General features: G+C 43.1%; 1 protein-coding gene across 1 annotated transcript in view; it reads left to right on the top strand.

Moving 5' to 3' along the window:
- The window catches only part of LOC127619625 (CD81 antigen-like), a 58,365-nt gene that overhangs the window by 8,694 nt on the left and 32,641 nt on the right, over positions 1–17,030 (top strand). Inside the window, exon 2 of the mRNA XM_052092587.1 lies at positions 3,857–3,971. Within this exon, the coding sequence (XP_051948547.1) occupies positions 3,857–3,971 (115 nt within the window). The remainder of the gene's footprint in view (positions 1–3,856; positions 3,972–17,030) is intronic.

Below are 17,030 nucleotides of genomic sequence, written 5' to 3'. Positions count from 1 at the left end.
AAAACGAAGGTATGACAAAAAAAACATTATAAATTAAAACATATTCTTAGCGATAAAATTACTATAATGAAATGAGTTAATAACAAACATGTAACCATGTTCACTATAAAGTTTTGCTGCAAAGTTGTGAGTTGAAATGATCTCCTCAGTCCAGTCAGCTCTGTTGATGGCTTGTAGCCACAGCAGTCAACGACAGCCCTCGGAATAATTTTTCAACAACTTAATCCAATAAAAGTTAACTTTTAATGCATGGTTTTTGCAACCACTGCCATGTTTGACATAAGCGGTGACATTGCCAAAGCATTGGTATATTGTGTCATGTCTTCCTGGAAAGCAAGTGACTAAAGAGAAAGGTCACAATATAGGCTACATACTTTAGGCAACAGAGTTTTAATGTTTTATTAACATGTCGAATTTCTCTTCTCTGCACGCTAGTGCAGTCTATGCCCCTGGGCGCTTCGACAGCGCTTCCTAAAAGAGCATACATCCTTTAAAAGAGTACTGTTTTCTCTTAAAGAGTACACATTGGTGCTGAACGTCTTTTTAAAGATGCTTCTTTATAAGATGCCTTTCCGCCTTTGTGTTGTTCCTGGATGCAGCAGATATCTCTCCACCTCTGACGGTCATAGACTTTGCCTCGTGTGTCTGGGTCGCAATCACACTGAGGCAGCGTTTGTGAATGGCTCTTGTTCTCATTGCGAGGACTTGACCATGGCATCGTTGCAGTCACGGCTTTCTTTTCTAAAAGGAAACGCCACTCCAGCCATCCCCCGCGTTGCGCCTTCTTTCCACAGGATTGAGGTCAACCTGGCTGACGATAGAGGCGATTTGGGGAAAAGCACAACTTTTCGTTCCCTCCATCAGGGAACAAGGGTTACAACAGTAACCTAGACATTAAAATATATACATTTTAAAACTTGAGAGGGGAGAATGTCCCTTAAAGGAATAGTTCACCCAAAAGTGAAAATGCTCTCATAATTTACTCACCCTCATGCCATCCAAGATGTATTTGACTGTCTTTCTTCAGCAGAACACAAATTAAGATTTTCAGAAGAATATTTCAGCTCTGTAGGTACATAAAATGCATGTAAATGGGTGCCACATTTTTGAAGCTCCATAAAATACATGTAACCATCATAAAAATAATCCATATGATTCCAGTGGTCTAATTAACATCTTCTGAAGTGAAACATTAGGTGTTTGTAAGAAACAGGTCAATATTGAAAACTTTTTCACCAAAAATTTTAGTTTCCAGCCAGCTCATTGAGAACGCTGGAGTTCAAACTGCCTCTCATAAGCATGAAAGCCTCCTCTGCATAGATATTCATATGTATATACCGTATTAGCAAATTTTTTCTATGTGCCACAATACTGTTTCGACGGTCTGAGCAAGGAGCTCGTTCCGAGGCATCTCCTGCACTCGCTCACTTGCATTTAAACCAATTCAAACAGCTCTCCATGTTGACCATTCCAAGATGATACTGCAGTTGATGTATCCAAACCAGCCGAATGAGGCATCTGTGCATGGTTATCTATGCTCCTCTGTTTTAATCAGTACTGTGCTTCCATTTTTTTCAGTATTTCACGTATCAGTTCTCACGTGAACATGCCAACGCACTTGACCTCGACCCTTGTTAATTTCTTTGTAAATATTGATCTATTTCTTACACACGCCTAGCATTTAGCTTCAGAAGACATTCATTAATTAACTGGAGTCGTATGGATTACTTTTATGATAGCTATATGTGTTTTTTGGAGCTTCAAATATTTGGCACCCATTCACTTGCATTTTATGGACCTACAGAGCTGAAATTTTCTTCTAAAAATCTTAATTTGTGTTCTGAAGAATAAAGAAAGTCATACACATCTGGGATGGCATGAGGGTGAGTAAATGATGAGGGAATATACATTTTTGGGTGATCTAATCCTTTAAACATGGCTCATCCAAGTTATTGTTCCTCCACACACCCCAATCAGTTATAAACTTGTCTTTTAAAATGAATGTATGTTAACTCAGATATTCCTAAACTTGCTGTAAAATGTAATGTAAAACTGCACTTTACTGAGGATGAGTTGCTTAAAGTGAAAGCTTCTCCATGCACCCTCATTTCAGAACCTCTCCCTTTGGCTGGTCTTCTATTTACTCAGTTGCTAAGCAGTGGGCTGCCTGAGCTCTGGAATGGACCTATCTGGCCTTTTAAGAGAGTTAGAAAGTCAGAAAGAGAAGAGGTGGAAGGAACGCTTTCTCTCACACTTTTACCCTTTCTGGAAAAGCCCTTGTTGTGCCAATTTGGAGAAGAAGAATGTTCTTTACACAGAAATTGTTTATAGACCTCATTGCAGAGCATCTGATCATCACTGGATATTGTGTGAAGAGGTCCAGAAACAATTTCTGAGTAACAGTTAAAATACTTTTGAATTGTTGTCAAATGAAAACTTGTCAAATACTTTCTTCTGTCCCAGTTTAATATTCAGAGAACTAGTATCAGAAAGTCAATTGTAGGTTGACATTTTGGCTCTGTGCAATGCTATCAAAACTTACTCTGTATATTTGAGCATCCCGAACTAGCCTGACACTGTAAAATTCTGAATGTCTACAGCACTTTAAAAGTTAGATTTTAAACAAAACAATAAATCAGACCAGTAACGATGTAAAAAGTCCCTAATGTTCCCCTTGTGATCCTTTATGGGTGGTATGGTGTATAAGAATGGCACTAACAAATCTCTTTTGATTTTTACCAGGAGTGAATAGCTTTAGCGTGTAGATGTAGAACTGGTGTGTGTGAAGTTGTCGATTCTAGAATGGAAAGATTTTAGAAAATGAGAGAAAAGAGAAAGGAAGGAAAAAAGTTGGAGTCCATTTTTTTCTCAGTCAGAGCTGAGAGCTCTGCCCTTCCCAGCATTTTCGCCTATGATCTCTGCCTCACATTCCCATTAGTCTTCCCTGTGATGTTTAGCTGAATCTTCTTGCGTCTAACAGCACCCACCAGGTTCTTGCCGGTCTTCTGTTCTCTTGTTCTGCACTCTGCATTACTCCACAGAGCCTACACATTCCTGAGGAGATCAAGCTGCTCTTGCAAGGACCAGCTCTTGTCTGAATCAACAGTGATTTAGCTGTAAATAAAGCATAAACAAAGCCAAATAAACCCCTTCCGCTTGTCACGCACCCCTTCCCCTCCACCACCACCAAAACCTTCCCACTCCTCATCCCCTCACCCATACAAGACTGCACATTGTAGCGCTATTTTAATGGTCGTCTCAACTGCCTACGCCCTTTTTTCTTTTCTTTTTTTTCCATCCCTCCCTCCCCCATCCACAAGAGTCTATGAACACCCTCTCTTGTGAATATGTTGTGTGTTTACTGGCCTCACTCAACTTGAATGCTCATCAATGTGATTCATATAAAAAGAAAGAGGTTTGAACTATGCTGTATGCCTCTGTGGAGTATAGTGATGTTTAGATATTCTTAACCCTCAGCACTGTGGGCCTCTAGATGGGGTCTGTTACAAGATCCCTTCCTCCCCCCGACTCACAGAATGTGTCTTTTTCTTTGTTTAAAGGAAAGTAAGCAGATGACATGGCTTTGAGACAGATATCGACCCAGGGATGCTTACAAAATGCACTCACACACCACTTTAAAAATCTAGAGGAAAAAGGAATTTGTATCAACAGTAAATAATGTAAATGTAAAAATATTAGACAAATAAGATCACAAGGAGTCTACAAGTTGTTGTTCCTTATTTGTGTGCACAGATATAGAATTTACCCTTAAACTATTCCCATTATGTAGAAACCAAATGTGTTGGAGCCTCATGAGTTATTTTCCTCTCTCTCCTTCTGTTTTTTTTTTTTTTAGCTGTCTGGTTGTGTAATCTTGGGGGTGTCACTCTGGGTTCGCCATGACACTAAGACAAGCAGTATTCTGAACCAGAGGTTTGAGCAGACAGTAGCACCCAGCACCTTCTACATAAGTAAGAGATTACCCATCTCTCTCTTTCCCTTGTATTAGCTATCCCCTCTTCTCCTTCCATCTATTTTTTCCATTTCTCATTCCTTCTGTTCTCAGCCTAAGTTCCTATTGTGGTCTCACACAGTGAATTGACTGCAACAAATGGTTTGTAATTGTAAAGCAAAAATTTAGCATTGATTATTTGAATATATACACAGATCTTTACACAGTATGATCTTAGTGTTCAGAGTTGTTTTATGTTTTGTTTAGTTTTTTCTTAATAAACAAAACACTTAATAAAGACAGATAGTTTTCTTGAGTGAGCAGGCACACTGCCACTAATAATAAACACAGCAGTGTTATACACAGATGCTGCTTGTAAAGCCCAGTAATGCCCAGTAAAATAATGTATTCCATAATTTATGCTCATATAGAACACAGACACATACAAAACAAAACTGTTTTGTTATATTACTATATTGTTCCTGATTGTTTATTTATTTAAATTACTTAGCAATCTAGCTATAATAATAGCTGTTGAGATGTGGAGCAGTGAATACAACAGTGACACACCAAAATCATTTTTGCAGTCTCAGCCTCAAGTGTGATCAGTTTTATGTGAAAAAAACAACAAACAAACTCTAGTAGGCCTACATATAAGTTGTATGCACCTCTTTAGACAGGATAATCTCAATACTCTCAGTGCTATCTTATACTGTATACAATATGACTAACCGCGAAGATTTTTTTTTTTTGGATAACCACAAAAAAAAGTTTTTCATTTTTGTTTCCACAACCATATTACACATTTACACTTTGCTTTCCAGTGAAGGACAACAAGTAAACCTTTTTATAAGTCCTCATCTTTGTACAAAAACAGACCTGTTGGCTCCCATGGATTTTGTGAGGTCAGAGGTTAGTATTGGAAATTTGACTGTTTTGTGAAGGCCATTCAAAGATGTTTTTTCAGGAATGCATTAGCTTTGCTCCTTACAAACATCATCATTCAGTGTAGTGGGAAGGGGGAGAATGAACTTTTGTATGTTCTTTTGAGCAACATATAATAGTGTATAATTGGAAGTTTTATATTGTTTGTTTAAACCTAAAGTCTGTAGTATACTGTATATATTTCATATTTAAATGATAACATCTGCTTATAGGGTTGGTTAACCAAAAATTAAAATTCTCTCAGCATTCACTCACCCTCATACCATCTCAGTTGTATGAATTTGGTTCTTCAGCAGATCACATTTCAAGAAATATAGAAAAATATCTCAGCGCAGTAGGTCCTTAAAATGCAAGTGGATGGTTATCAGACTTTTGAATCTCCAAAAAGAACAGACAGTCAGCATTTATATGGCTCCATAAGTTAAATTAATTTCTTCTAAAGCAACACGATCAATTCTGGTGCGAAAAAGGGGACCTGGGTGGCTCAGCGAGTAAAGTCAAGTCAAGTCAAGTCAAGTGGTTTTTATTGTCGTTTCAACCATATACAGTTAGTACAGTACACAGCAAAACGAGACAACGTTCCTCCAGGACCATGGTGCTACATAAATACAACAAAGGACCAACACAGGACCACATGAGACAACACAACAAAATAAAATACCTATATAAAATACCTATATATACCTATATAAAGTGCACGTGCAAACATGTGCAAAGTATGGGACAGTACAACAAATTACTGACAATGAACAGGACAATAGACACAATGCAGCACCGACCAGTACACAGTAGTGCAAAAAGATAACAGTTTCTAAAAACGTAAACATAACATACTATGAGATAGTGTTCTATGCACATAGCAGTTATTGAGGTAGCAGACAGTTATAAAGTGACAGTAATTCAAGTGCAACTCAGGACACATGTGTGTGTGTGTCAAACCAGTCTCTGAGTATAGAGGAGTCTGATGGCTTGGGGGAAGAAGCTGTTACACAGTCTGGCCGTGAGGGCCCGAATGCTTCGGTACCTCTTGCCAGACGGCAGGAGGGTAAAGAGTTTGTGTGAGGTGTGTGTGGGGTCGTCCACAATGCTGGTTGCTTTGCGGATACAGTGTTTTTTGTAAATGTCTTTGATGGAGGGAAGAGAGACCCCAATGATCTTCTCAGCTGTCCTCACTATCCTCTGCAGGGCTTTGCGGTCCGAAACGGTGCAAGTCCCAAACCAGGCAGTGTTGCAGCTGCTCAGGATGTTCTCAATAGTCCCTCTATAGAATGTAGTGAGGATGGGGGGTGAGAGATGTGCTTTCCTCAGCCTTCGAAGAAAGTAGAGACGCTGCTGGGCTTTCTTGGTGATAGAGCTGGTGTTGAGGGACCAGGTGAGGTTCTCCGCCAGGTGAACACCAAGGAATTTGGTGCTCTTGACGATCTCCACAGAGGAGCCGTCGATGTTCAGCGGAGTGTGTTCACCTTGTGCTCTCCTAAAGTCAACAACCATCTCTTTTGTTTTGTTGACATTCAGGGACAGGTTGTTGGCTCTACACCAGTTCGTCAGCCGCTGCACCTCCTCTCTGTATGCTGACTCGTCGTTCTTGCTGATGAAACCCACCACGGTCATGTCATCTGCGAACTTGACCATGTGGTTCGAGCTGTGCATTGCTGCACAGTCGTGAGTCAGCAGAGTGAACAGCAGTGGACTGAGCACACAGCCCTGGGGGTCCCAGTGCTCAGTGTGGTGGTGGTGGAGATGCTGTTCCCAATCCGGACTAACTGAGGTCTCCCAGTCAGGAAGTCCAGGATCCAGTTGCAGAGGGAGGTGTCCAGGCCCAGCAGGTTCAGCTTTCCAATCAGGTGCTGGGGAATGATTGTGTTGAATGCTGAGCTGAAATCTATGAACAGCATTCGAACGGATGTGTCCTTATTGTCTAGGTGGGTGAGGGCCAGATGGAGGGTTGTGGCGATGGCATCGTCCGTTGAACGGTTGGGACGATACGCAAACTGTAGTGGGTCTAGTGAGGGGGGCAGCTGGGTCTTAATGTGCCTCATGACGATTCTCTTGAAGCACTTCATGATGATGGGTGTAAGTGCGACGGGACGGTAGTCGTTGAGGCAGGACACTGAAGACTTCTTTGGCATGGGGATGATGGTGGTGGCCTTGAAGCACGTTGGAACGACGGCGCTGCTCAGAGAGATGTTGAAGATGTCAGTAAGAACATCTGCTAGCTGGTCTGCACATCCTCTGAGCACTCTGCCAGGAATGTTGTCTGGTCCAGCAGCCTTCCGTGGGTTGACTCTACGTAGAGTTTTCCTCACATCTGCCGTGGTAAGACAGAGCACCTGGTCGTTGGGAGGAGGGGTGGTCTTCCTCGCCACCACGTCGTTCTGCACTTCAAACCGAGCGTAGAAGTCATTCAGCGCATCTGGAAGGGAGACATCTTTGTCACAGGCAACTGATGTTGTCCTGTAGTTGGTGATGGCCTGGATGCCCTGCCACATGCGCCGCGTGTCGCCACTGTCCTGGAAGTGACTGTGGATTCTCTGGGCGTGTGCGCGCTTTGCCTCTCTGATTGCCCGTGACAGTTTGGCCCTAGCTGTTCTTAGGGCTGCCTTATCGCCTGCTCTGAAGGCGGAGTCTCGGGACCTCAGCAGCGTGCGCACCTCCGCAGTCATCCACGGCTTCTGGTTGGAGCGTGTGGTGATGGTCTTGGAGAAAGTGACATCATCAATGCACTTGCTGATGTAGCTGGTCACTGATGCTGTGTATTCCTCCAAGTTGGTAGAATCGCCATATGTTGCAGCGTCCCTGAACATGTGCCAGTCAGTACACTCAAAACAGTCCTGAAGAGCAGAGATGTCTCCTGCTGGCCAGGTTTTCACCTGCTTCTGAAGTGGTTTTGTGCGTCTGATGAGCGGTCTGTATGCTGGAATTAACATAACAGAGATGTGGTCTGAGTAGCCGAGGTGGGGGCGGGGCTCCGCCCAGTACGCGCCTGGGATGTTTGTGTAAACAAGATCAAGTGCGTTCGCCCCTCTCCTTGCAAAGTCCACATACTGATGGAATTTAGGGAGCACTGTCTTGAGATTCGCATGGTTGAAATCTCCAGCGACAATAAACAGTCCATCGGGGTGAGCGTTCTGCAGTTCGCTCATAGCCCCATACAGTTCACAGAGCGCTTCCTTAGCATTAGCGCTGGGGGGAATGTAAACTCCAGTTATGTAAACACTGGTGAATTCCCATGGTAGATAAAAAGGTCTGCGTCTAACAGTCACAAGCTCCAACAGCGATGAACAGTAACTAGAGACTAGCATAGAGTTCTTGCACCATTCCGTGTTGATGTAAACACACAAGCCACCACCGCGAGTCTTACCACAGAGAGCTGTATTTCTGTCGGCACGAAACGAGGTGAGCCCGTCTAGCTGAATGGCGGCATCCGGAACTCTGTCGCTGAGCCACGTCTCCGTGAAAACAAAGACGCATCAATCTCTAAACTCGTGCTGCGTAGCCTGCTGGAGTCGGATATAGTCCAGTTTATTGTCCAGGGAGCAAACATTTGAGAGCAGGATAGACGGGAGAGCCGGCCGGCTAGGGTTTGTTTTTAGCCTAGCATGAACCCCCGCCCTCTTGCCGCGCTTCTGCTTTCTCGCACACCGCTTACGACGTCCTCTCCCCTGGCCACCGGCATCAGGCGACGCCGAGGACTGGAGGCCTGGTCTCCGCAGCAAGCCGAGTACGCGTAGCGTCTCCTGCAGGTCATCATGCAGTTTGGTTTTTGCATGAGTCTTATATTTTAGTAGTGTCTGGCGATGGTAGACACAAACACCGGTTGCTCCGATGTCCATGTGCTGCAAAAGTCGGGCTTATTTTAACAAAAATAGCACCATTGTGGATCCGGAGTGGCCACTGCGTGCTACCGCCCCACCATCTTGGATCATTTAAAGACGCTAACTACCACCCCTGTAGTCGCAAGTTCGAAGCCAGGGCGTGCTGAGTGACTCCAGTCAGGTCTCCTAAGCAACCAAATTGGCCCGGTTACTAGGGAGGGTATAGTCACATGGGGTAACCACCTCGTGGTTGCTATAATGTGGTTCTTGCTCTCGGTGGGGCGTGTGGTGTGTTGTGCTTGGATGCCGCGGAGAATAGCGTGAAGCTTCCACACACGCTATGTCTCTGTGGTAACGCGCTCAACAAACCACGTGATAAGATGCATGGATTGATGGTCTCAGACACGGAGGCAACTTAGATTCATCCTCCTCCATCCAGATTGAGGCGAGTCACTACGCCAGCTCGAGAACTTAGAGCGCATTGGGAATTGGGCATTCCAAATTGGGGAGAAAATGGGAGAAAAAATATATAAATATTGGTCGACCAATATATCGGTGATACATTTTCCTGTTTCTTGAGGGCTCTGAGAATCGGCTGCTTGTATGTGAAGCTTCAGAGACATGTAAATGTAAATGTTGTTATGTGCCAATGTGTTACTACAATAATAGACCGGTGTGCAACACAGTCTCATTTAAACGGTTCGCATATCAGAGCCGCAGCAGATGCATTTGAGCTCATAATGTTTCATGCACCCTCTCCCTCCTCAACAGTTCCCTGTAACTTTTAACTGTCTTGTCTAATGATAAAAAGACAAATGTCAATAAAACTTCTATTATATACCATCTGCAAGTATGCAGATATCACGTTTAAACAGATGTAATTCATGAACCTCATGAAAATCCAGTGTTTTCGTCCCATCGAGCGCTGATCTAATATCTTCCACTGAAGCACGTATTCTTTCAGCCAGAATCAAAACTTCAGGATTGGGATCAAAAGTTCCTCTGATTCACAAATCATGACGGTCATTCCATGTCAAACCAAGCAGGCATTCCAGGCCATTTAAACTATCAGTAGATTGTTGTGTGCTGGATCCGCATGAACGTGTGAGTGCAACTTCAAAGTAAAAGTGCTTTACATGTACTGTAGGTAAATGTCTTATTCACTATGCACTGTATGTAAAATTTGTTTGATCCTGTATATTTTGAGAAAATGTGATTGCTAACGTGGACATGCCATGCTTGCTGGACTACCGTGTGTACTGTTATTTCCTTCTTCCTAATATATTAACATTTCTTTAAGTGCAAATAAATTACTAAAATTTGCTGACAAACAGAAATCAGAAGAAACTGCTATCTACCATATAAAATACAATATCATTTTTTGAATCTTTTTTACAAAGTTAAAGTTTTGTGTGAAATTGCGTAAATGTAGTGCTAAATAAGAGTTTACATTTTTAGCAATTTTATGTTTATGTTATTTACTATATTAAATTGTGCTATATCAACATTGTATCGGCCACCCTGCACTCTGCATATCGGCATCGGCCATTAAAAAACCCATATTTGTTGATCACAAATATTTAAGAACCTTTTAACTATAAAGCTTCTTTTCCTGTCAGCAGCTCTATGCGTGTGAGACGTAATCACGTTGTTTTTGGTTTATATCTGTATTTGTATCTGTTTGTTTTTCACAGTGATGCATTTGTGTGTGTATCCTGGATGTCTCAACCAAGAGAAAAACATGAGATTATGTCCATAACATGTCACCGCAAATTCTTCACACGAGAGACCGCATGAACACATCGCTCTCGTGAATGTTTATACTGTTGCTGAACGGAAGTGATGGTTTATAGTAAAAAGGTCTTAAATATTTAACTTTTTTGCACCAAAAGTGATCGTGCCACTTTAGAAGACATTAATTTAACCGCTGGAGTTGTATGGATGACGTTCTTGCTGACTACATCTGTTCTTTTTGGAGCTTCAAAAGTCTGATCACCATCCATTTGAATTTTAATGACCTAGATGTTTTTCTATTTTCTTCAAATATATTCTGTTGAAGAAAGAAAGTAGAGATGCACCGCTCGACCGGCCAGGGACCGGAATCAGCCGATTTTCCGCATGCTCGGCCCGGACTGGTGACAGGCCTGTCAGCCTCACGTCTTTCCAATTCCAAGCCGGTCCGTTTTGTTGCCAGCAGCGCAGGCAATAACGTCACAGCCGCATGTAAACATGTCATTGACATGGAAGATCTTCACTGTGAGTGAAGAATACATAAAGTTCGCAATTTTTAATAATTGTAAGGCTAAAGTAAACCGTGGGGGAACCACCACAATAATGTTCGGAACAACAATCCTAATTAGACACTTAATACACCATCTCCCAGCTGAAAATGCTCATATTAAAAAAGAAGCTAAAAAAGTGAAAGCGGCTAAAGCTAGCCAGAGCTCAGAGCCAGCCACAAGTCAGTAGCCTCTCCTATCATTCCTTGGTATGAGCAGCGAAAAGACCAAAGCAATTACGAGGGAAATTATGGAATTCATGGCCCTAGATGACCAGCTGTTCTCCATAGTTGAGGACAGAGGGTTCAGAAATCTGATAAATTTCCTCGATACAGAGTAGGTGGTACTTTTCCGACGTCACATTGCCGAGTTGTTTAATCTCGTGTCATGTCACACACGCAGCCTGTTATAAGCATACCGGTCAACATTTGGGTACACAAATCCGGGAGGGGAAGTGGGGGTGACAATTGTGTGAGTAGGATGCGTTTCATTCAAGATCTGACAAATGGACAACCTTGGAATAATATATTGATGTGATTATTCATATAACGTGGTTTGGGCCATACAAATTACAGGAGTTTCCTGAGAGAAATAACAAAACGGGAGGGGGCTGGAGATGGGTGTGAAATACGTGAGAGTCCTGGGAATACCGGGAGTGTTGACAGGTATGGTTACAAGCCGATCCCGAAACAGCAATCAGATTTACAACTGATATTTGGACATCTAGCATAAGCTTAATGTCAATGTTCAGCTTATTGGACACTTTAGTTTTGTTCATAGGCTTGTAACGTTTGGAATTGTTTTGTTGGACGAGTAAAAAAGAGAAAAATGTCCATTTATAAAAATAGTGGAAAATGACATCTGTTTTGTTATATCATTTGAACTCATTTGAAGTTAATTGTTATTTCTACCTCTTTCCAGTCACAGAGCACTTTTTTGAGAGACGTTTAAGTGAGAGAAGATCCTGTAACTTAGTGCAGTTTGGGGGAAATTGTAATGTTTAATCATTTATTTTATTATGAAAATAAAATTTTGCATTGAAGAAAGGTATAATTTGTTTGTATATGCGGGCAATAATAGTTCTTAGAAAGAAAATCGGAATCGGAAAAAAATCGGTATTGGCAGGTCACACTTGCAAAAAATCGGAAATCGGTATCAGCCAAGAAAATTGCAATCGGTGCATCTCTAAAAGAAAGTCATACACATGGACTTTCATTACAAAGTTCAGGAGGAGCATGTTAATTTAATCCTACCAATCACGTTGCCAGAGTAAGTGTAAACAGCTGCTTACATCCATTCTGTGGTTCCTTCAGCATTTGGCTCCGCCCACTTACCCATGACAGATCCATGTGACAGCTTTGGATGACACACTACTCTGCACAAATCATTTGCCCTCATCAGATAAGCTCTTCCATCGCAACCATTACGTTATTCACCAAGCTGCCGTAACAGCCACTATTCATATTTCATGGCAACGCTGGCTGCCAATTTAAGTCTCTCTTTTCTTCTCATGTTAACACACCGAAGCAGACCTGGCATCAAGGCTGCCTCCGCACAGGCCACTGCTTCACTGTATACCTGTCGTACAGCCCCCTATGGCTGTACACAGGTTCTCATCCTATTTTTCCACCCGGAGTGGTCCCTATAGTATGAGGCTGCCTCTGCGAATGGCTTCATGCCACTTGGGCTCTATTACAGCTTTAATTTAATGCGTGGGAATCAAAAGATTAAAAATGGAATTCAAACATTATTCCAACGCACTCCAGCATTTCAATCCGGTTCTCCCGCACAGTTGATTACCTCACCGTGCAGCTTGTTTAGTTTGTGTTCCATTCAGTGATCGTTCCATGCCCGTCGACTTTGCATTTTGCATCATCCTCACAATATTTCAGTTTTTCTGTCAATTTAAATAATTCATAGTTATTCAACATACTACTGCAGTTTAATTATGTCTCCCTCAACAAGCATTTGGACAAGCGTGTTTGCAGGTGTCTTGCAACACCTAATCATAACCCCCCAAAAAAAAACTCAAAGTTCGAAATATCTTCCTAGATGTGCTTTTACAGGGGATATCCTTATACAATCCAAACAGCAGCCTTGTCCGTACACATGGAGGGCCCTGCCGTTCAGATACTCTGAGGGCTCTCCCACTAACATGCATTCAAGGGCTGTCCTATTCGAATCACAGTCTCCCTTGCAAATACTGTGTGAGCTAACTCACATTTATTTGTATCGTGGGCTCCCCATTTCGAATGCAGAGAGGGCCCTGTTCAATCGCAGGATGGGCTAGCCCATACGATTGGAAGCTGTGTCCCACACCCATGGGGTTACCATAACCTTCAAATAACTTGCATCTGGAGGTGGCAGAAGTTTGAGTCCGGGATGGGGTGGTAGGGGCCTGCTCTCGCCACAGACAGACGTGCCCAGGTGGTGGGTGGTTTACCCCCCTCCCTCCAGAGGGGCTGTGGGGATGGCCTTCCAGCCAATTATCCAGCTCAATAGCAGCTCCTGTGAGAGCTTATTTTCATGCGGAAGTAACAGCCACTGTTTCTTCAGTGTTTTCGCCTATTTTCACTCTACTCATTCTCTACCTATCTTCTTGCTCTCAGTTTCCTATCCCCCAAACAGGCCCCCACTTGTGTTAAATCAGACTTCTTCATCAACAATGGTCAACTCAAGGCTGGATTTTCTTCAAAGCTAAAAATGCTTGTTGTGAAAACATTGTGCTTTGTGTAACATAGCAACTAGTCCTTAACTACCTTATTCCATTACAATGAAGCTGTAGCTCTGTTTAGTTACGATATAAACTGATTGTGGTATTTTCAACTATATCTGTTTTTCACATTTCATAACACAACCTTTGTTATGCACAATAAAGTAAGATGACTGACTTAATGTGTTCTCCGTGTTATTTATATTTTTTTATTTGTTAAAGTACTGCTTTGTTGTTGCCGGGGTATCCATGGCACCAGCAGGAAAGGCACTGCCCACTTCTAGCTCCTTTGTATTTAAAGCTACAGACAATTAAACAGATATAAAGGCATGATAGAATAAATTATCTGTGAGGTATTTTGAGCTGAAACTTGACAGACACATTCTGGGGACACCTGAGACTTATATTACATAGTGTAAAACGGGGCATAATATGTCCCCTTTAGACCATATATTTAAAATTAATATATTTTGTTTTTGTGTCATTTTATATCCGACAATAGTGTTTTTGTTTTTCAAAACTCTCACTGCACTGCTGCTGCATGTGACACTCCTGCTGCTGCTTATGAAAATATGCATTTATTTGCAATAACTTTAAAGTTTATTTAAAACTACGGTATATTAACAAATTACAGATCAATCATTTACATGTTTATTCAGTCTATCTTTTAAAATTTCTGCAGACAATTTTTATGAGATACTGTTTAACAGGGCTGAATATAGTTGTGTTATACATACATGTGTTTAGTTCGAAATTTCAGTTTCACTAATGACTAAAGAACTATTTATGTGAGTGAAACAAGTGGTCTATGGCCACAATACCAAGTTTTATTCCAGTATATACCACATTGTGTATGTCAAATTGCAGGTGTCTGTTTTCTCAGGGTGTTGAAAAAATATTCTTACAAAAACTGTACCAACCTATCATATTCTCATTTCACATCAAACCTTGTTCTTTTTCCATTTCCTTACTTCTCTCTTATTTTCAGTTCTCTTTAAGGTATTTTGGAGTTTTTCAGTGTGAGTACATTTCCTTTATTATGAACACGTGGTATCATACTCATCCGGAAGTAAAACTGAGAATTTTTCACATTTGTTAATAAGCATGGGGAAAAAATTGAAAAAGTAGATTTTGCATAATAAGTCCCCTTTAAGGTATAGTTAACCCAAAAATGAAAATTCTCTCATTTACTCACACTCATGCCATCCCAACTAATAGAAACAGGAAAGTCACTTAGTAAGAGCCACAATTACTGAGGGTTTGACTGTTACAGATGTCATTATTTGTGCTGTGTGAGTGTTTGTGAGCATGTGTCTGACATGTTTAAGTTCATATAGCTTGAACAGCATTGCTATCACACTGTTTGTTACTATTAAGATTTAAATATATCTAAAATAGCCCTTTTAAATCTGTGTGAGTGTGACATCTGGTATAATGTGGCAAAATGTTTGCATTCCTTACCATTAAAACTATATGGCAACATTCACACAGCAGCAGAATATGCTTGTAAGTCCTGCCTTTGAGTGGTTAATCTGGTTACGTACACACACATGTTGGTTATTTACAAGAGTCACAACTGCATTCTATAACCAAACTGATGCTCCCAAATTTTTAGGACTTCTGGCAAACTTGCACTGTGTGAACAAAACGTCTAGGTTACGGATGTAACCTCCGTTCCCTAATGGAGGGAACGAGACGTTGTGTCGGAGAAGCGACACTAGGAGTCTCTCTTGAGCGCCGAATATGCCTCTGATCCATTGAAAAAAGGCCAATGAGAAGTTGGCAGTCAGTATTTGCATACCCTGCCCCCGGACATACGGGTATAAAGGCGAGGCAAATACTAGAGTTCATTCAGGATTTTTCTGAGGAGCCGGAAATGGTTCTGGCCACTACAGCGGTTCGGCTCAGCGACGTGGCCGGGAAGACACAACGTCTCGTTCCCTCCATCAGGGAACGTAGGTTGCATCCGTAACCTAGACGTTCCCCGTCTGTCGCTCTCTCCACGTTGTGTCGGAGAAGCGACACTAGGGGTCCAATTTAAATCCGCCATGCGCTGAGCCGTGTACATGTTCTGCTGACACAGGAGCGGGCAGGTATTTGTTACGTGCCATACGACCAGCTGTGTCAGACTGCACATACCCTTCCCCAATGCCCCAGAAAAGTCGTCGGAATCCTTATGGTTACCCTAGGCAGGGGAACAAGGCGACGCTTGCCAACCTGGGAACGGGCCAAGCCTGGCTGGGCCTCTGTTCTCTCTATGCTTCTTGCATAGAGCAATAGACAGCTGGGGCCCTTACACGCACTGAGGGAAGGGGGTCTTACCCAATTCCCATTCTTCCAGGGGGGAAAAGACCCTGCGGAGACCACCCCTGCCCAACTGGGGAGGTACGGTGGTGAATACATCACATGTGTTTTTAGGCGACACGTGGAAGTGGCGCGGTGGCAGATCCAGCCTCAGCGAGGGTGGAGTTGCTACACACGGCGACCGGGGGGCAGCCGAATCTTACCCAAGGAAAATGCGGGTCTGCTCGTAAAGGGACCGTATCGCGGAAAATACACACAGGGGGAGTCCGCGTAGGAGTCCCTACTCTGTGGAGCACCTATTCCAGTATAGGGTAGATCTGAGTACCCGCAGTGGATTGGGTCGGCAAGTTCCTCCGCCGAACTGCGGACCCATGAGGGCTAGGGAGGAATCGACCAGGGATTCACGTTGAGTGGAGTCTCCTGGGAAAAAAGACGCACTGTTTTACCTCAAGCGAGGGAAAGGGCGTATATGCAAGCGATTCACCCGGCCAGCCCATCAGCGTGTTACTGAGTTCTACTGGCTCGGACCTGAGAAAACACAGGATGAAACTGACTCAACCCTGAGATTGTAGTATCTCGCAAAGGTGTTGGGTGTCGCCCAACACGCTGCTCTACAAATGTCTGCCAGGGAGGTACCCTTGGCCAGTGCCCACGAGGACGCTACACTCCTTGTCGAGTGAGCTTGGACCCGCAAGGGGGGGGGGGCACGGCCTGGGTGTGATAAGCCAATGAAATGGCATGTACAACCCAGTGGGAAAGCCTCTGTTTGGAGACAGCGTTTCCTTTCTGTTGTCCCCCAAAGCAAGAAGGCTCACTGGGGGAAATGCATACTTGCGTAGCCCCGCGGGCCAGCTGTGCACCAGCTCATCTGTCCCAAGGGGAGCCTCTGTTCGGCCGTACCAGAGCGGGCAGTGGGAGGTCTCTCGGGAGGCAAGCAGGTCTACCTGGGCTCTGCCGAACCGTTCCCAAATCAGCTGGACCAACTGGGGGTGGAGCCTCAACTCTCCGCTGGGTAAGCTTTG

This window comes from Xyrauchen texanus, chromosome 1 (genome assembly GCF_025860055.1).
Source record: "Xyrauchen texanus isolate HMW12.3.18 chromosome 1, RBS_HiC_50CHRs, whole genome shotgun sequence".
Classification (NCBI taxonomy): Eukaryota; Metazoa; Chordata; class Actinopteri; order Cypriniformes; family Catostomidae; genus Xyrauchen; species Xyrauchen texanus.
Note: the sequence above shows the minus strand (reverse complement) of the source record. Positions and strands in the feature narration are given on the sequence as shown.